General features: G+C 41.8%; 1 protein-coding gene across 1 annotated transcript; it reads right to left on the bottom strand.

The window, feature by feature from the left end:
• Positions 1-16,676: 16,676 nt before the first annotated feature.
• LOC115464564 (olfactory receptor 2D2-like) lies at positions 16,677-17,624 on the bottom strand. The gene has a single exon (XM_030194931.1). The coding sequence runs from the start codon at positions 17,622-17,624 to the stop codon at positions 16,677-16,679; it is 948 nt and encodes a 315-aa protein (XP_030050791.1).
• Positions 17,625-21,081: the final 3,457 nt, after the last annotated feature.

Here is a 21,081-nt window from a genome sequence, read left to right as displayed (position 1 = left end):
TATTAATGTGCTTGTGTTTGAGGCTGCCCCTGTCCTCTGTTGTCACGGTCTGTCTCGGTCACTCGGTCAGTTGGTCACTTGGGTTCCATGATAACATCTAAAAAGAATCAGTCTACAGAGAATGCCTAAAACCCCTATGACTTCTTGTATCATAGAATTTGGAATTGTTGCACGGATTCCTACTTCCTGGCAAACATGTTTATTTTTTATTTATGTTTGAAAAATTGTAGTTGAAAATTGATCAACAATTAATCACAAGAGAAATAGCTCTCCACTTTCCCCAGACACCTGCTTAGAAAAAGCACAGTTTTCCTGAAAAGGATATGGGAAAATCAGCAATACCTTGCAGGAAAAGTGGGTTAAATGGCACCAGCAGCCTTCCAAGGCAGAAATCAAGAAAGCAATGAGCAAGTGATTAAAGAGATTAAAGCTGTGATTGAGTCAGTAAGAAATTAATAGCTTTTTCTTTTTGACCTAACACACAATGAACCTACAGGGACTAAATTAACAACCCAATAACAATCTCCATTTAAAAGTCCTAAAGGGACATCCTCATCTCCGAAGAATGTCAAAGGTCATTAAACCAACAAACCTTTACCTGTGTGAGGAGGACACAGGGTGGCAGCTGCCTAATTAAATCACCAAAGAAGGGCAGTTGTGTGCATTCAGCACGCTCCTAATCCCTCTCCCACAGGGAAAAAAAACTTTATTCTCCCAATGCAGTCTTAGTTTGAAAGTGATATCAGAATTAGAGAGGGAAGTGCTCCAAGAAATTGAGGAGCTTAGGGGCTGGTGAGATACAATTGGTTAGATAAAGACTATCAAAGCATTCAAACAAAGCGTCAACATGTGAAATGTAAGATGCCAAATCTTGGGAACTGCAATGTGGATTAGTTTTAATAGGGTGGATCATCACCCATTTCTCTCTGAAATGCCAGAAGCATTTTGCAAAATGCAATGGTGTCTATCAGCTGACACTCAAGGTACCTCAATCTAGGAATATCAGCCCTACAGTTTATAAAGTCTGAAATGTGGTAACTTTAGCACTTTCCAGAACTTTGCCAAAATTAATGCGTGGTCAGTAACTGTTGGGAGCATATCCAGCATGTCCTTTGTGGTTACTGCATGGAAAGATTAGGACTATGCATTACTAAACTATGGTAAAATTTGCACAGAACGAGGGCTGCATGGGTCCGCCTGGTGTTGGCCGTACACTGGCCCGACCTCCCGCCCGCCAGATCATAGAGTAACCGCCCAAGGCGGCGGTGCCATCGGGATCAACGGCAGTGGAGCGGCGAAGGCGGCCCAGAGCTGGGCCAATGGAACACGGCACACAGGAGTGATGGTGATCTGACACTGCAAACTGCCCACCAATTCTACCTCCCGTCACTGGTTTAGTGCTAGCATCTGTGGAATCCACGCGTCCTGCACCCTCGGATGTGATATTGCACTCTCTAGCCACACAACCACGAGCTACCTCAACCCACAGGAACACTGCCCGCCTACACCACAATATCTCCCCAGATACATACCTCCAACCATGACACAGCACTCAGAACCACGGAACCTCTGCACCCTGTGTCAACTCTTTGATCATCTAACTGTGAGTATACTATAGGTGTCTACCCACTAAAATAAACCATAGCTAAGAAAGAAACTCCGGAATGCTCTGATGTGCCAATGTTCACCCAACGATACTGACTCCCTACAGTGGTAGCAATTAGCTGATGGAGACAACTCAAAGAATGAATCTCACCCAGAACTATCCCCCTCCCATTCGAACATGGCTTACTAATGGCCAAACCCAATTGAGTCAAAATGAACATCGCCAAAATACTTCCAGCTATCTACTCCTTATCACTGATCCATCTAACACTATCCATCCCACTCGCAGAGAATAACATCATACCCATACTACACAATTACCAAAGACTGACCAGATACTCCTCACCCCAACAAACTGACAATAACCATAACAACAGAAGAATACCAACATGCGGACAACATCAACAGAATGGAAAGAAAGGTCAAACCAAACACACACAAACAAAGAAACGACAGCTAACAAAAATCCACACAACCCCAAACATAGAAACCCAATACCAAAAAATCCAAGTGGGTTACATCAATGCCAGATCCATCGTAAACAAAACAACAACAGTAACTGACTGGATCACGTCAGAAAACCTTGATCTAATCATCATCAATGAAACCTGGATCCATGATCAAAAGAACCCCATAATCCTTGACCTATGCCCCCCAGGATACAAAATCACTCATTGGACCAGAAAGGAAAAGAGAAGCGGAGGCATAGCACTAATCTACCGATCCCACTTTACAACCGAAACCACTGCCAAGTCCATAACACCCCAACTTGAAATTGCCTCAATCAGAATCCATAAAAATCCCTGCTTGATCACCTGAATTGTACCTTGTTTTACAGACCACCAGGCAACTGGAACGAAAGCCAGTCAAATTTCATGGACTTCATGTCAAACACTTGTGCAACCAACTCTAACATACTGCTACTAGGAGACATCAACCTCCACCTAGAAGACCCAGACTCCGCCAACACACAAGAATGCAAGGAATTCCTCCACTTATGGGATCTCAAATGGCCACACATGCAAGCAACCCACATCAAAGGGCACACACTAGACTTCATCTCATATAAACTGTCCACAGACCAAAACTTAATAATAACATACTAAATGGACAGAAATACCATGGACCGACCAGTACAAACTAAACCTTTCACTACATTGGCAGAAGAAGGGCTCACACTGTACACAAGAACACAAAACCTACAGCACAAGAGGCCAAATAGATTCGGAAACATTCTGACAACAAACATATAATAGCGAATAGACAACACAAACAGACTCCATATACTACCTCTCTAACTGGGACAAAAGATGCAGAAACATACTAGACGAAATAGCACCCTTACAAACAAGAACAGCACGAAGACACATTTTGATACCATGGTTGAACGATGAACTGAAAAAACTAAAAACACTATCCAGGAAACTTGAAAGAGCATGGTAAAAAATAAAAGACGAACACACGCTCAACGCTTGGAAACAAACACAAAGAAAATACAAATATGCAATAAGACAGGCCAAAAGGTCATATTACAGAACTAAAATAGGACCAGACTACAAAGACGCGAAGAAACTATACCAACTCGTAAACAAACTACTAGACACCACCAAGATCACCTCAACCAACACAGACATCCCATCTGCAGACAAACTTGCTAAATATTTCAACGAAAAAATTGTAAATCTACGCAAAACACTTCCTCCTGCCAACATTGATATCGAAAACTTCATCAACGGCCTGGACCCAACCCCTGGAGAATACCCAGCAGACCAAATCTGGTCACACTTCGCCCTTCTCACCACCGAAACAGTAACCCATGCGATCTATAATTTCTCCAACACCCACTGCATATTGGATACGTGCCCCAGCTACCTAATAAAATCCACCCCGACCGCTTCATAACAGACCTCACATCCCACCTAAACTACTTGCTACAACAAGGTCTCTTCCCTAAGGAAAAGGGTAACATCCTGCTCACCCAGATCCCCAAAAAACACCAAGAAAACGACAAGTAAACTCACCAATTACCACCCAGTAGCATCTATCCCACTAGCTGTCAAACTGATGGAAAGCATGGTAACCAAACAACTCGATGATTACATAAACAAATTCTCAATCTTACATGAATCACAATCAGGATTTCACCCCCTCCATAACACTGAAACAGTACTCATAACTCTTCTGGCCAAATTCAAGCAGGAAATAGCAACAGGCAAAAGCATTCTTCTCCTTCAATTCGACATGTCTAGTGCATTTGACATGGTAAACCATAATATATTACTAAGATTCCTAGATGACTTCGGTATTGGTGGAAACATACTTAGTTGGATCAAGGGTTTCCTAACCACTAGAACACACCAAGTGAAATCAAATTCAAACATATCACCACCATGGAAAGCCGAATGCGGAGTACCTCAAGGATCACCACTATCACTGACCCTCTTCAATCTAATGATGGCACCACTAGCCAAGTCCTTAGCCAACCAAGGCCTTAACCCATTCATCTATGCAGACGATGTCACAATATACATTCCTTACAAACATGACCTGACAGAAATCTCCAATGAAATCAAGCTCAGCCTAAACATCGTGGACTCATGGGCAAATGCATTTCAACTAAAACTCAATAAAACACATTGTATCATCCTCTCATTCCAACACAATACGATCAAGACTACAAACATAAACACTCCAGATCACACTGTCCCTATCTCAGACAGTCTGAAAATCCTCGGCATTACTATCGACCGTAACCTTACACTTGAGAGCCAAGTTAACTCTACAACAAAGAAAATGTTCCACTCAATGTGGAAACTTAAACGTGTGAAACCATTCTTTCTGAGGGAAACATTTCGCAATTTGATACAATCAATGGTACTAAGCCATGCAGACTACTGCAATGGAATATATACGGGATGCAAAGAACACATCATAAAGAAACTTCAAACCGCTCAAAACACAGCAGCCAGGCTCATATTTGGGAAAACGCGATTCGAAAGCGCCAAACCCCTCCGAGAAAAACTACACTGGCTACCAATCAAAGAATGTATTGCTTTCAAAATCTACACCCTGGTCCATAAAATTATCTACAGAGAAGCGCCGGGCTACATGAGTGACCTCATAGATCTACCAACAAGAAACACAATCAAATCAGCACGAACATACCTAAATCTACACTACCCAAGCTGCAAAGGACTCAAATACAAATTAACTTATGCATCCAGCTTCTCCTACATCAGCACACAACTGTGGAACACACTACCAAAAGTCGTGAAAGCAACGTACGACCACCTAAACTTCCGGAAATCACTAAAAACTAACCTGTTCAAAAAGGCATACCCCATCGACCCAACCTAAATGCCCAAACCAAGCAACACAACAAAACTACAGCCTGAAACAGACATTACATAACTCTTCCTCTTTATGAATCCCCAATGTGTCTATAACACGTGAACCTTCTTCGACCACAATAACTCTTTGTATTTGTTTCTCTGCCGGAGATGGCGAACGCCTCTACGGTACTATGTAAGCCACATTGAGCCTGCAAAACGGTGGGAAAATGTGGGATACAAATGTAACAAATAAATAAATAAATTTACTGGGGGCATCCACAGCATTTGCTGCTACATGTCTCACATTAAAATCTCACATAGTGTGCAGTAGTTTGCTTGGACTTAGTGCGGAAGCACTTAGCATCTTCTGTTTTGGAGGCAATAAGTGGTCTCACGCTAATGGCAAAAGTGTTGATCAGCATGCAGCACACTAGCTACAAAATGCAGTTCATACCCATTCTCTGCCCATGACATGGCCCCTAACAGAAAAAGTTCTTAACGAGTGGTATCTGTAGAAATACCACAGAGCCTCTTAACGAGATTAACTTTAGAAGATATTGGACCAACACATCAGTTCATTTTTTTTCACTAGTTCATAGTGTATTTGGCATCACTGAAAGTAAAAATTTTTTATTTTTTATTTATGAATTTTTCAACTTTACATTTATGCAATAAACATAAATCAGGAATATAGGGGGGGGGGGGAAATACAAATCAGTAAATTATATCATATTTAGGCAATTATCTAAATTAAATTTAGTCCACAATTAGTGATCCAAGAACAAGGAAAATTACAAAATATTGTAATGAATTATAAGGAATAATTATACAGTTATTCTAAACATGGAAGGAATTAAAGCTAGCACAGCCGAGTAAGCGTCTCAAAAAGATATTCACACTACCTCTTTAATTGAAATAAATTCCAAAAGCTTCCCTGGGTCAAAGAAAATATAATTAGTGGATTGTAAGGAAATATAACATTTACATGGGAATTTAAGTAGAAAAGTCCCTCCTAATTGGAGAACTTTTGCTTTTAACAGCATAAACTCTTTCCTTCTCTTTTGTGTATCTCTTGAGAGATCAGGAAAAATTTGTATTTTTGATCCCAGGAACGGAGTTTGAATGTAGAGTCTAAATATATTGTTACGGTCCGGTTCCAGAGCAAAAGTAACCAATAGTGTTGTCCTTTCTGAGATGACTTCCAGAGAACTTCAAGAAACTGCGTTAAGTTCAAATCAGATTGAGTAGTTTGAGGTAATCTTCGTATTCCAGCTCTAGAGACTTATTGTAATCTTGTTATTGGAGGAAAACTTTCAGAGGGAAGAGCCAACACTTCCACAAAATATTTTTTTAACATATCTTTAGCTGGGATAAGAGGACATTTAGGAAAATTCAAAAAACGTAAATTGTTTCTTCTTATCTGATTCTCCAAATAATCAATTTTTCGTCTCTGTAAGTCTTTATCCTTTATAATTACCACTACAGATGATTTAACAGAATTTACCTCATCTTCAAGGGTTTCCACTTTAGTTTTCTGCTCCTCCACCTTACCAGTCAGCAAGTTTTGAGCTTGGGATAATTCTGCCACTTCTCCACGTTTCGAACCAGCAATCTGTTGTAGGGTGGTGTTTAATCCTTGAATGGCTTCCCATAACAGGTCCATTGTGACAACTTGTGGTTTTACTATCGCTCCTAGCTTCACGGAGGGCTCAGTCAGCTTTGTTTCAGGCAGAGGAGTTTGTACCGCCAATCCTGCCTGGTTCGTTATTCCCACTGGTGAGGACGTGGCCACGGGGTCTCCACATACAACCGCTGGGGCACCTCTTCCGGGTTTCACAGCTTGTTGCTCCGACGTAGCCATCAACTCTCCCCCGGGCCTCGGAGGCATTGTCAACGAGGGAGAACTCAATGTTACTCCCTCTGCGCTTAGATCCGATGACACCGGTGGATCGCTCGAAGCGCCAGCTTGCAGTCCTGGCAGTAGTAGTCCCAACTCTTCTAAAGTTTTTTGCAGCAAAGAAGGGGGTTTAACCCAGCCTGTGGAGGTAGGCACACTGGGTTTCCATTTTCTCTTCACCATTTCGGATTAGAGAAAACTTCCACGTAGCAGTTGACTATAGCGGGGTCGGAGCTGCTACCACACGTCCATGCTAATCGCCATCTTGGATCCACTGAAAGTAAATTTAACCTCATAAAGATTCCTTTAAATGCGTTCTTAAGTTGGTTGCTGTCATTAGCAGATTAAAAAGATTGACAATACTATTCTAAAGAGATTCGGATATGCAACATACCTGGTAACTTGTTTTCATTACGATCTTTCTTTTTCATTACACATTGACATCACATTTGTGTGTTTTTCAAGGTTATAGGTGTAAAGGCATATATGTTTGCATTTCAAGTGGTGCTTAGATGGTAACTCTGGCTGTTTCAATTAAGGCTGGTGCTGGGCTGGCTTGTATAGTCTGAGTCCCGCATATGGTGATCTGGTTTACGGTGGGCTGGAGAGAGCTTCAATGGAAACTTCAGTAATTTGGAATGCGAAAACAGTGCCAGGCAGACTTTTACGGTCTGTGTCCTGCAAATGACAAGACAGATTCGGATAGGCTTTGATGGCAGCTCCAGTAGTTGAAATATAAGGGTAGAGCCGAGCGGACTTCTATGGTCTATGTTCCAGAAACACCAAAGAAATACCATGATCAAGTATATAATATCACGTTCATTGTTGACTTATTCTAGAACTGAGAATGAATGTGACTGTTAAGCAGACTGGAAACCCCTAGCCTACTCATACATACATTAACACTTGATACGCTTTAATATAATTACCACACCCGTATAATTACGGGTTGCAGAGCATATCAGTAGCATCAAGCATCAAAGGGAGGAGGCCTCTCTAGTGGCCCATTGGGTGTCCAAGGGCTATTCGATGAATGATTTGTGGGTTGTTGCGCTGTCACAGGTGGTGTTAAAGAGAGGAGGTAATGTCAATGATGTTTTATTGACCATCAAACAGAGATTTATCTTTTATTGGAACATTGTCATACCAGGGGGGGTAAATTTGGAAGTGGAATGGTAATTATATTAAAGCGTATCCGGTGTTAATGTATGTATGAGTAGGCTGGGGGGGTTTTAACCCCAGAAGAAGATTGTAAGGGCATTTCCGCCTGGAGCGTAGGATGTTGTCAGCTTGCTTTGGATGTTATCCCTCCAGTAGACAGCCATACATTAAGTTGATGATCATTTAAGCTTCATATTTATGATTGAATTGTAGTAAATATTTAGTTAGATGGTAGGTTTGTTTATTTTTTGGTATTTGTTTACAGGGATTTTATTTGCTTCTCCTGAAGAAGATACACGAAATGCGGTCTCGCATTGGGGAGCAAAGGAGCAATTACGCTGTGTGCCTAACAGCTTACCCAACGGCAGCCTGAATGTGGAAAACTTGAGACCATTTGGAGGATTTGTTGTATATCTAGAGGGTTGACGATTGACAATATCGGCATTCACAAGTGGAGTGTTAATTCATCATTTGACTGGTGATACTTTATAAGTGAACCCTGGCTTTATCACTGTGTTGCACTCTTCCATTTTGGTGGGCAAGAGTGGGTTGAGCAGCACATTTTTTCCTCATGAAGGTTCTTTTTTGGGACAATAGTTCTATTTGATTGCATATTCATCTGAAGGATTGTTATACTTAGTGCTTCTATTGGATCAAGCTGTTCATAGTATGTTGGTGAGGTAAGAATGAGGTGGAGTGATTGTGAGTGTATCAATAAATATTTTGAATTTGTTTAAAATCATCTGGAGTATCTGTTTTTGAATATTTCTGAAATATATGTATTCCAGTTTTTTCTTTTGTTATCCCCAGTTCTATGTCCTAATAGTTTTAGACCAAAATGTAGGCCGGTTAAATTCAGATGAACAAAAACCTAATTCTTTCTCCCAGAATGACACATGAAAAGTGGCATCAAAGCTCTGTTTCATTGGTCTTCACTAAATTTTAAGTTGGGGCCACTTTGGATCCAAATGAGCTGAAGGAGACCTGCCAAATATCTTCCCATGCAGCTCATGACACTACTTACCAGCAAGAATCAATGATATCCATCACTTTCAGACCATTTTCAAATTTTGCATTGACAATATACTTAAGGAGATGGACATTTCCAAGTGCATTCTCTTCTTCTATTGAGAAATTCCTTGTGCTTCAAGCATGCAGCTCTTCTCCCTCTCCCTATCCACCCCCATTTGTCAGAATGTTGGGTAGAGAGGGAGATAGTAGGGAAAAAAAAAGTCCAGAATGACAATGGGGTTGTTACGGAGTTCTCCAGGGGGGTCATCTCCAGGGGTGTCAGACTTAAAGATCTCAATATGTATACTTTGGAAGAAAGGCAGGAGAGGGGAGATATGATAGAGACATTTAAATACCTATGCAGCATAAATGCACAGGAAGTGATTCTATTTTAATTGAAAGGAAGCTCTGGAATGAGGGGGAAGAGAATGAAGGTGTAAAGGGATAAACTCAGAAGTAACCTGAGGAAATACTTCTTCATGGAAAAGGCACTGAATTTGTGGAACAGCCTCCCAGTGGAAGTGATGGAGACAAAAACAGTTTCTGATTTCAAAAGAGCTTGGGACAAGTACATAGGATCTCTGGGGGAGTAATGGGGAGAGTAGATGGCATGGATGGACTGTGGTTTTATCAGCTTTTTCTACTATTGGTTCCCGGGCTTTGCATTGAAGAAGATTTTGTAAGGGTGTGTAAGTGGTATAGCATGTAAATTCAAGGGGCCGTTCAAGTGGGTGTAGCATGGGAGAGGAATGGGTTGGTGCTGCCATTTACATACACCATTTACAGCAGGGCTGAACAAACACCAGGTGCTAGGTCACCATGGTGACTGAAAAATCGGGCCTGGCACCTGGGTTTTGCCAGTCCACCACAAGGCAGCAAAGGAAGAACCAACAGCAGCAGCTCTCTGTTCTGTTCACACTACTTGCCCCCCTCACACTAGTTACTTCTGACATGTGCACATGCATATAAAGGCATATGTCTCCCCCTCTCCCGTGTCCTAGGCACGTCATAGAAGCAAGCATAAAGAAAGGCAGCAGCTTCCTCATGGTTCTAATTTTGCGCTCAGTAAAGGAGGCTACTGCCTGACACTCAGCGGCTCTCCTTTCCTTCTGCTTGTACCTTTGGTGGGCCAGGGGAGAGTGCTGGATTTCTGTGGGAAAATGGAGCAGCTTGCCAGCTTGCTTGTTTGCCTGCCTGTCCAGGGGGAGGAGTTTGGTGCCTTTGTTGCCACAGGGGTGTGTGGGGAAGTGAGAGTTGAATGCCTGTATTGCCAAGGGGGAGACTGAGAGTTGGGTACTTATGTTGCTGCGGAGGGAGTGAGTGAGAGTTGGGTGCCAGTATTATCACAGGGGGGAGGGAATGAAAGCTGGGTGCCTGTTTTGCCATAAGGGGAGTGAGATATGGGTGCTAGTGTTGCCACGTGGGGAGGGAGAGCTGGGTGCTTATGTTGCCACGGGGGGGGGGGGGGAGGAGAGTATGTTGCCATGGGAGGGAAGTGAGAGAGTTTGGTGTTTATTTTGCTATGGGGGGTAGAGGGAGTGACAGTTGGATGCCTGTGTTGCTGCAGGGGGGGGGGGGAGGGAGTGAAAGTTGGGTGCCAGTGTTCTGAAGGAGGGGGAGTGAAATCTGGATGCCTGTGTGCTGCAGGAAGTGGAGGTGAAAGCTGGTTGTGTGTGTTCTGAGGGGAAGTGGGGAGGGAGTGTGAGTTGGTAGTAGGGCTGCTGAGAGACAAATTTGGGCCCGGAGCAAACAATTTTGAGGGCCCCCACCCCACCAACCATTCACTCTTGTGGGCTGACAGAAAAGGAAGGCTGCCAGCCACCAGCTAGATACAGACACTGATGTACTATTAGGAACAGGAACGGGAAAAATACATACAGCTGTATACTGTATATTTTCCCTTACTGTTACAGAAGTCAAAGCTGGATTCCATGCAAAGCAGACCAGAAACCAGATGTGCCAAGTTACCTAATTCCAGGAAGGAGACTTTTTAACCAATCCTAGTTCTGAACTTACACCTCAAATCCGTGTGAGATTTATAGCCCCTAATTCTATCCATTTAAATCCATGTTGCATGTCCCATAATACGTCAGTACAGGGTTGTCAGATGCGAGAAATGGTCTAAAATCTCCCTGTTGGAACTGGGTAACTTGGCAGCTCTGAGAATCTTAGTATAAACCCTGAACCTCCAGATTTGTCTGACCGTTGATTAGAGTAAGGGCAATCTGATTTCTGTTGGATTTATTCTCCGGAAGCAGGTACTTTGCAGTGCCAAAATGCCAGCATGGCTTTGTTGCTTTGAGTATTGTGTTGGTGGGCATCAAGAAATGTCCGAGTGACACCGGCCACCAAAGCATAGTTTGAGCTAAGTATTCTTTCTTCATTTTTGGATCACTTACGTGTTAGATTGAATGTTTTGAGTATAGCACCATTTTTGAAATAGTTGTGAAGATAAAAGGAAGTTATAGATGTGTGCAAGCTGTGGAGAGTAAATGATTGAGATAGAGTGATCTTAAGGTTGGAAGATTTGGAATGGGATGCCTCATAAGAAGCTCAATAACCTAATTTTGGTCCGTTCGTACTACTATAGTACTCTGATACTCTCTCTTCTTTGCATACTTTTAAGTTGTTTTGAGTTTTGATTGGCCATTGTACCATTTCCCATTCTGATAATTTTATATGATGCACTGTTGGATTCCGGTGGTTGTTCCCTCATTTTTTTGATTTCAAATCTGTTCCGGGTGTGAATTTTTTTTATTGCTGTTACTCCTGAAAATTGAAGGCAGCCTAGATGGGAAAAGAAGAAGACAAATTTAATAAACTGGCTATGGGCTCTGTTCTGAAGGGACACAATATGGTCAAACCTTAGAAAAATTTTGAGAAGTCCAAAAATACTTTTTTCTTTCTGTTACAGAGATCAGAGTGCCACAGTGCAAAACCCCCATTCCTTTCCCCTTCAGAAAGGCCAACAAATATATTCCATACCTCATTAACAAACACGTACCTGGAGGCCATCTTGGCAGGGCAGACCTGGATAGAGTTGAAATCATCAGGTCTCCATGTAGTGAAGACCAGGACTGAGATGTGACACCACAGTGTAATCTTTTCAAAAGAGGCAGAGTAGTAAAACTTAGGAAAATAGAATGTGGATTTATTAGCATGCATTCAGACCATCAGCACACTTTTAAAAGAGTGCATAACATTGATTAAACATGATGCAACCTATGAACTATTATCCAGAAAGTCAATTAACGCATACTAGAAATTTATTATTAGCATCAATGTGTGAACCAAACCAACAAAGAATGAAATATTTAAGCAAAAGTAAAAAACGAAAAGCCAGGAATCTAAAAACAAACCAAAATGCTTTTTCCCCGTACAGTTGTGATAGAACAGCTCTTTATAGTAAGATACAAGAATACCCTCTGGGTTAAAGGAGCTTACACAGGGCCATTTTTATCAAGCCACTCTAGCGGCTCCCGGTGAGGTAATGCCGACAAAACCCATTCACCCAAAAGTAGTGAAAAAGAGCTACACTATATAGCAATGATCATTTTTATGTTCTACTCAATGTGGAAACTTAAACGATTAAAGCCTTTCTTCCCGAGAGAAATTTTTCGAAACCTAACACAATCAATGGTCCTAAGCCATGCAGACTACTGCAACAGAATCTATGCGGGATGCAAAGAACAACTCACAAAAAAACTCCAGGCTGCCCAAAACACAGCAGCCAGGCTAATATTTGGTAAAACACGATTCAAAAGTGCTAAACCCCTCCAAGAAAAGCTGCACTGGCTCCCGATCAAAGAAAGGATCATCTTCAAAATCTGCACTCTAGTCCGGAATAGTCCCAGGATACATGATAGACCTCATAGATCTACCTACCAGAAACAGAATCGGATCATCACGATCATACCTAAACTTACATTACCCAAACTGCAAAGGACTTAAATAGAAAACAATCTACGCATCCTGCTTCTCCTACGTAAGCGCACAACTATGGAATGGACTCCCAAAAGCTGTGAAAACAATTCATGACCACCTAAACTTCAGGAAATCACTAAAAACCAACCTCTTCAAAAAGGCTTACCCCACCGATCCACTGTAAATTCCTACATTCTGCAACACAGCATAACCAATGATCGTACTGGACATTACACAATCCTCATCCCCTTCGACCCCCATGGTGCCTGATACACACCTACCTCATTAGACCGCAATATAACCTTGTATTTGTTATCAACCGACTTGACGTACGCCATTACGGTACTATGTAAGCCACATTGAGCCTGCAACTAGGTGGGAAAATGTGGGGTACAAATGTAACAAATAAATAAATTAGTGTAAGATAAGCACATAGGATTTCTAAGGGAGAGGAAGGGATAGTAGACAGTATGGATGGGCAGTCTTGATATTATCTGCCATCATTTTCTATGTTTTGGAATATTGTCGACAGAATGTCACTCCACTGGCTCCCTGTCTGCTTCCGTATACAGTTCAAACTTCTATTACTTACCTTTAAATGCATCCATTCTGCTGCCCCCCATTACCTCTCCACTCTCATCTCTCCCTACATTCCTCCCCGTGACCTCCGCTCGCTGGACAAATCTTTCTTGTCATCCCCCTTCTCCTCCACTGCTAACTCCAGGCTTCGTTCCTTTTCTCTTGCAGCTCCTTATGCCTGGAATAAGCTTCCTGAGCCTGTACATCTAGCTCCATCTCTACCTGTTTTCAAATCTATGCTGAAAGCCCACCTTTTCACTGCTGCTTTTGGCTCCTAGCCATTACTCACTTGCCTCCCCCTTATTCCTTCTCACCCAGTACTTCCCACCCCTTATTGTCTTGTCTGTCTGAATTATTTTTAGATTGTAAGCTCTATTGAGCAGGGACTGTCTCTCTATGTCAGGTGTTCAGCGCTGCATGCATCTGGTAGCGCTATACAAATGCTAATAATAATAATGATAAAATTTTAGGAGACACTCACTTAAGCATAAATTTCTAAAGACATGTAGAGGTGTATTTTCAAAGCACTTAGACTTACAAAGTTACATGGAGGCATATTTGAGGTTTGTAAGCCTAAGTACTTTGAAAATGTGCCCCATAAGCATCTAGGAACCCCATTTACACAGAAAGTAGAAACTGGAATTGAGACAACCAGGTTGGGATATGCTCAGTTCCAGTGGTATTTTACAAAAGATATGCCTTTGTAAAGCCTTTTCTATAATACCTGCACATAAGAATTTCCCTCATACACATGTATTCCCTTTGTAACATTAAAACACTTGGTGTGCACATTTACACCATCTCCAGGACTGGTATAAATGTCCACATTTATAATATAGATGTTGTCAATGCCACTTATCCTGATATTTTATAAGACACATATGTCCATATTTTAGAAATATATCCATGTGTGACAAGCAGCATTTATACGTTGTATATTGCAAACATGTGTAAATACTGATTTCAGAAACCTGAGAAGACAGAGCGATACACTCTTCTCTTAATCCTTCCAAGTTTTAGGACAGTAGCTCAAGTAATATTATTACCTCAACTTGACTGCTGTAATTTTTTATATTGCTCTATTAATCTGCATTTAAGGAAGCAGCTTCAATTATTGTTAAATACATCAGCTAGGCTAATTTTTAATTTGGGAAAATTTAATGTGGCAACTCCCCTTTTAAATAAGTTACACTGATTAAAAGTTGATTCTAGGATTCATTTTAAGATTATATGTTTAGTGTTTAAATGTTTTCATGGACAGAAAAGTTTACTAGCAATAGAAATAATCTTAGGAGTAGGACCAATCTATCTTTCAATTTTCCTTCGGTAAGGGGAATGGTTTCCAAGGTGCTTTCAAGCAAGTAGGATCTGGAATAGTATCCCAACTGAAATATGTAGTTTGACTTCTTATACCCTATTTCGTAAGGTAATTAAGACTTGTTTTTTTACTAAACAGGAATATTGATTAGTAATGATGTATTTTTAGTATTTCTAAAGTTATTGTTTTATTTATATGGTGATATGTAACTTCCTTCCATTTGGTAAGCTTCTTGTTCTGTACTCTGCTTTGTACTATTTGATTTAAAGGCGGATTGTAAATCCTCAAATAGAATACAATAGAAAGGGACTATTTATACATCAATATTCACACCATGTAGAAGTTTCAAAAGGATATGGTGTGGATGTGGCTTGAGTGGGACTAAAATCTACACATTGGCTTCCCTTGCAAAGTGAGTCGGGTGGGGACGCGTCAGCAGCATTTGGGGGCGTGTCGCACAGAGCGCACACTGGGCTTGCTATGTTCCTGCTGCTGACCACACTTTTAACTGCTCTTTTCAACTTGTCCTTCAAGATGGGAGACTACAAAGGACTGGAGGAGAGCAGATATAGATCAGATACACAGACTTAACTGATGAACGGAGTTCCTAGGGAGAGGTGTTAAGGGTTGTCCACACTTCTTCTTTTCCTTCCACTACCTAACCACTCCCTCATTTCTCCCCCTTCTCTCCTTGGATGCGCTGGACTGGGCTTCCCTACCATATACGGGAGTTTATCCCTTATATGGTAAGAAAGCTCTGCCCAGCGCATCCCAGGATGCACTATGCAGGATGCCACCATTTTGGAAGCGGCACTGGAAGGAGGACGGAGTGCTACTTCCTCCTCCATCATCTTGAGGTGCAGGGGGGTTTGGAGCCACTAGACCACTAGGGCGGGTGGGGGGTGGGGATAGGGTTGCCCACTGGGCCACCAGGGAGCTTTCTTTGTGTCAGGGGTTGGGAGGGCTAGAGGTCCACCGGACCTCCAGCTCCCTTGTCAGTGTTTGGGGGGGCTCTAGGCCCCAGGGCCTTAGACATTGGGAGATCCGGGGATCCACTGGACCTCCAGGACTGACGGTAGCAGTCCAGGCTGCCTGGCTTGGCTGGGGGGCGGTGGCATAGCCATGGGTGGGCCAGGGTCCACCCTATCTGGACTCTGGCCCACCCAAAATTGTGCACTCTTGCTATGGCTTGCAGAGGTCCTCAAACACCATGAGCTGAAGATTTCCTCCTTCTCAGGCAGCCAGTGCTCTTTCAAATGGCAGCTGGCAGCACTTGCCTCGAGCTGAAACCAACACCAGCCCCTCTTCACATGTTGAGTTTTCATGTATGCACAGCCTGCTGGCCGTGGCATCTGCTCAAGGAAAGTGGTGCTGGCTTGTTTAGAAGAGTGCTGACTGTCTGAGCAGGAGGAAATCTTCATCTGGCGGGGTTTGTAGATCCCCTCCTGCTCAGGTATTTAATATTGTGGGCTTGCAGGTGGAGGGAGGGATGAAGAGCAGAGGGCAGCTAGGGATGGGGGAGGGCATGAATTCCATGCCCACCCACCTTGGACTCAGGCCCACCCAAAATTGGCTGTCTGGCTACGCCCCTGCTGGGGAGGGAAGGAACAGAGAGGGAAGCCTTAACCCTAATTCCAACTTCAAGATGGCATAGGGTTAATGCGCTATTCCGCCCATATGATCATACAGGTGGAATACCATAGAGTTCTTTTAAATCTAATTTAAATTAGCTCTGTAATATTCCCTGGCGCACTCGTTTATCGCGACAGGGCCCTCTCATCATGCCGCGCTGGTAAATGTGAGCACTTGTCCAGCACTAGTGGTCTCTAGCGTATACATTTACCTTTGATCATCGGCCTATCAGGGAAAACAGTTTTGTTCCTGTTGTCTTCCTCAAAGCTCCCTTCACATCATTGTTCCGTAATGTATAGATGAGGGGGTTCAACATGGGAATGAAGGCCCCATAGAACATGGAAACTATTTTGTCCTTCTCTTCTGACACCATTGACCGAGGCCTTAGGTATGTCACTATGGCAGTCCCATAAAACAGAATAACCACAGTCAGATGGGAGGTGCAGGTGGAGAAGGCTTTGAATCTTCCATCAACAGAGCTGATTTTCAAAATGGCAACAATAATTTGGGCATAAGAGAAGATGATTATACAGAAGGGAACAATGAGGACAAATACAGATGTTACGAAACCTATGAGTTCCATGAGGCGAATGTCTGCACATGCTAATATCACAACTGCCCTGATCTCACAGGTTGAGTGGTTGATTCTATTATGTCCACAGAAAGGCAAAAACACTGTGAAAATCAAAGATATCACAGACAGCAGGAATCCAGCTACCCAAGCACTGATGGCAATCTTTATACATACTGCCCAGTTCATGATGATTGTGTAGTTCAAGGGATGACATATTGCTACATAGCGATCACATGCCATGACCGCAAGAAGGAAGCATTCCACCATTCCTAAGGAAAGAGAGATGTACATTTGAGCCATGCATCCACCAAAGGAAATTGTTTTTCTCTCTAAGAAGAAGTCTTTGAGGGACTTGGGAAGGCTGGTGGAGGAGTAACAGATATCCAGGAAGGATAAGTTACAAAGGAAGAAGTACATGGGGGTTTGGAGGTGTCGGTTCACCAGAACAACCATGATGATGAGCATATTGGCAGACAGGGTGATCAGGTATACAGGCAGAAGCACCCCAAAGAGGATGAACTCTAGCTCCTGTTTATCTGTAATTCCCAACAGGATGAATTCTGTCACCTGAGTTTGGTTCTCACTGTCCATGTGATTTTGCATGGAGAAGATAAGGAACTGAACTGTAAATAAATAGAGAAAATCAGCAGGTTTTGTTTCCATTTTTAAATAGATTGGAAGTCTGTATCTTTGCATAGTGGCTGATATTCAGACCACAGTCCAGCTAATTCCTGTAGTCAGTGCTAAACTTGCTGGGCATTGATTATTCGGTTTATTTTGGCCAGTTTGAACATAACTGACTATTAGGCATATTTTCAAAGCACTTAGCCTTCCAAAGTTCCAAGACTTATCTGGCTATGTTCCAGCTGGCCAAAGATATCCCATGTATTCACGTGGTCAAATATAGCCACTACAGTGGGACTGAAAATCAGCAGAAAGCCAGTTATATTGCCTAATATAACTGGCTATCTATTAGCCACTAACCAGAGATATTCAGCAAGTGATAGCAACTATCCCCCGCTGACTATTGCCAGATAGCCGATTATGAGGCATTTAGCCAGCCATGCGCAAATCCTGGCTGGTTAACTGCTTTTGAATATTGGGGGGATAAAATCTTGAATCTCATGTATTTCCCATCCTCACCTTCTGTTTCTCATGCCTAGTAATATAATGAATGATGGCAGATTACTACCAAAATGGTCCATCTGGTCTTTTCAGTTGAAATTTGGGCTATTTTTAGTAGATGTGCATCTAAGTTACCATCCAACAGCCACTTCCTCTTTCCCAACTTCTCAACCCTTTCCTATCAATTTATATCCTCCAAAGACATACAAAAACTGCTAGTGATTGCTTCCACTACTAGTAGCTATTTTATCTTCTTTCATACTTTGCCATCTGCATTTTTGCTTCATTGAAAATCTTCAATTAAGCTAATACCTCAGTCTTCTTCCATACTAAAATCTGTCTGTTCCATGCTCATTGAAGTTTGGGTTTAACCATGGTCACTAAATCAGGGATGCACAGCCAAAAAATTGTGATGTCATGCCGTTTCTCATGTTGTTCACAGAATGTTTGTTTTGTTGATTTTTTTCTGGGATTAGATTGGATTTATTAACTTGATATACCACTTAGTACCCAAGTTTTAAAGCGATGAACAATAAAATATCAAAATAATCACAAATTTACAATAAAAATATATATAAAACACACATACACATAGACACTGGAAACAAAGTTGATCATAATGGAAAAATGATGCTATTAATAGTTAAATCTCTCTGCTCAGTGCTTTTGTGTCACTCTGTGGTACAACCGCATCTTGAACACTGTATGCATTTCTGATCATCACATCTCATATTAGAAAAGATACAGAGAAGGGTGATGAAAATGATAAAGGGAATGGGATGAATTCCTTGTGAGGAAAGGCTAAAGAATCTAGGTCTCTTCAGCATGGAGAAGAGACAGCTGAGGAGAGATATGATAGAGGTCTTTAAAATACTGAGTAGAGTGGAATAGGTAGACATGAATCAGTTGTTTACTCTTTTCAAAAATACAAAGACTAAGGGGTACGCAATGAAGCTACTAAGTAGTAAATTTTGAACAAATCGGAGAAAATATTTCTTCACTCAATGTGTAATTAAACTCTGAAATGTGTTGCTAGTTTAAAAAAGGTTTGGATAATTTCCTAAAAGACAAGTCCATAAGCCATTACTAAGACTGACTTGGTAAAATCCACTGGTTATTTCTAGAATAAGCAGCATAAAATCTCTTTTACTGTTTTAGGATCTTGCCAGGTACTTGTGACCTGGATTGGCCACTGTAGGAAACAGAATACTGGGCTTGATTGGACCTTCGGTCTGTCCTACTATGGCAACGCTTATGTTCTTAAGTACCATAAGAAGATAAGAATATAGTCAGAGTTTCAAACTCTTACCATAATATTTTAAATCTATACTGGATATTTTGCACTGGGCTGTACTTAGATACTAAAATGCAGAAGAGTAGGGGTGTATGATGACTCTTCCAACACACCACTACGAAATCATAGAATTCCACAAAGAGAAATGTTTACTGTTGGAATTCTATGATTTCTTGGTGTTGTGTTAGAAGAGTCTTCTGCATTTTGTGAAACTGCCTCCACTCTGGTTGCTTTTCTTTTGCTGTACTTGGATACTAGCCATCTGAAGTTATCCAGGTATCACTGATATTCAATGCTGGTCCCTATCTAACTATCCAGATAAATTAGGACTGAAACTTATCTGGATAGCTGTATAGGGACTGGCATGAATTATTGGTGGGTCTCAGATAACTTCTGGCTTTGCTTTGACTTCATCCCCGGACTGCCCTGACACTATCCAGAGCTACTCTTACCTCCTTAGGTGCTGCTGAATGTCAACCTCTCTGTTTCCATTTTAGTTTCTCAAAGCCATTCAAATCATCTGTTGTCCAAGTTGTCTTCAGACAGTGCACATTGAACAAAATTGCTAGCTTGTGGCATTAGAAATCTTTTATGGCTCATGGATATTGTGGATAAAACAATTCCACAGTTATGTTCACATCTGGTAGGATTCAAATGGAGAAGAGGATAAAATTTCCCCTGCAGCCTTCCAAATGTTTGTTAAGACATAGATGCCTGACCACTTGTAGGACTTTGGGCTTTACCTTAGGGGCTCTTTTACTAAAATGTGTCTTCTACTATAATGCTGAATGTTAAGGTGTACATAAGTACATAAGCCCCACCATAGTGTAAAAAGACCAAGGGTCCATCAAGCCCAGCATACTGTCTCCGACAGTGGCAAATCCAGGCTTTAAGAACCCGGCAACCCCCCCCTCAAAAAAAAAATTAATAATGTTCAATGGACTTTTCCCTCAGGAATCTGTCCAAACCCCCTTTAAATTCCGTAAGGCCAGCTGCTGTCACTACATTCTCTGGCAACGAGTTCCAGAGTCTAACTACACGCTGAGTAAAGAAAAACTTTCTCCTATTTGGTTTAAATCTACCATATTCTAGTTTCGTCTTGTGTCCCCTGGTTTTGTTGTTGTTTGAAAGTGTAAACAAACGCTTCACATCTGTCCACTCTACTCCACTCATTATCTTGTAGACTTCTATCATATCACCCCTCCGCCGCCTTTTCTCCAAGCTGAAGAGCCCTAACCTTCTCAGCCTTTCCTCATAGGTGGTAAACCCAAAACTAATTCTGCATCAAGAAGGGGCGCTCCCTCAATTTTTTATTGCAGGTTATGTGTTAACATTTGGGTTAATGTGCAGTACCTTCTCCAGGTTAACTTGGGAATACTTACTGCCTCCTATTTAGGAAACATTAAACACTCTCGCCTTAACAGTGCATTAGCCAGTTAGGGGGAATTCTATATATGGCACCTAAAAAAATCAGCACTGAAAAAGATGCACTTAACACTATTCGATAAACCTTGCCTAAAGTTAGGTGGGGTTTATAGAATATTCATAGCGCCTGTTCCTGTGACTAAATTTAGTTGCGGCCATTTATGCTAACTAAAACCTGGTGTAAAAAGCTTGCAACTACTTTAG

The sequence above is a fragment of the Microcaecilia unicolor genome, chromosome 3, assembly GCF_901765095.1.
Source record: "Microcaecilia unicolor chromosome 3, aMicUni1.1, whole genome shotgun sequence".
Lineage (NCBI taxonomy): Eukaryota > Metazoa > Chordata > Amphibia > Gymnophiona > Siphonopidae > Microcaecilia > Microcaecilia unicolor.
This window is presented reverse-complemented; position numbering and strand designations above follow the sequence as displayed.

What these genes read in the sequence shown, in the direction of transcription:
- LOC115464564 (XM_030194931.1), bottom strand. Translation starts at nt 17,624, where the DNA reads ATGGACAGTGAGAACCAAACTCAGGTGACAGAATTCATCCTGTTGGGA.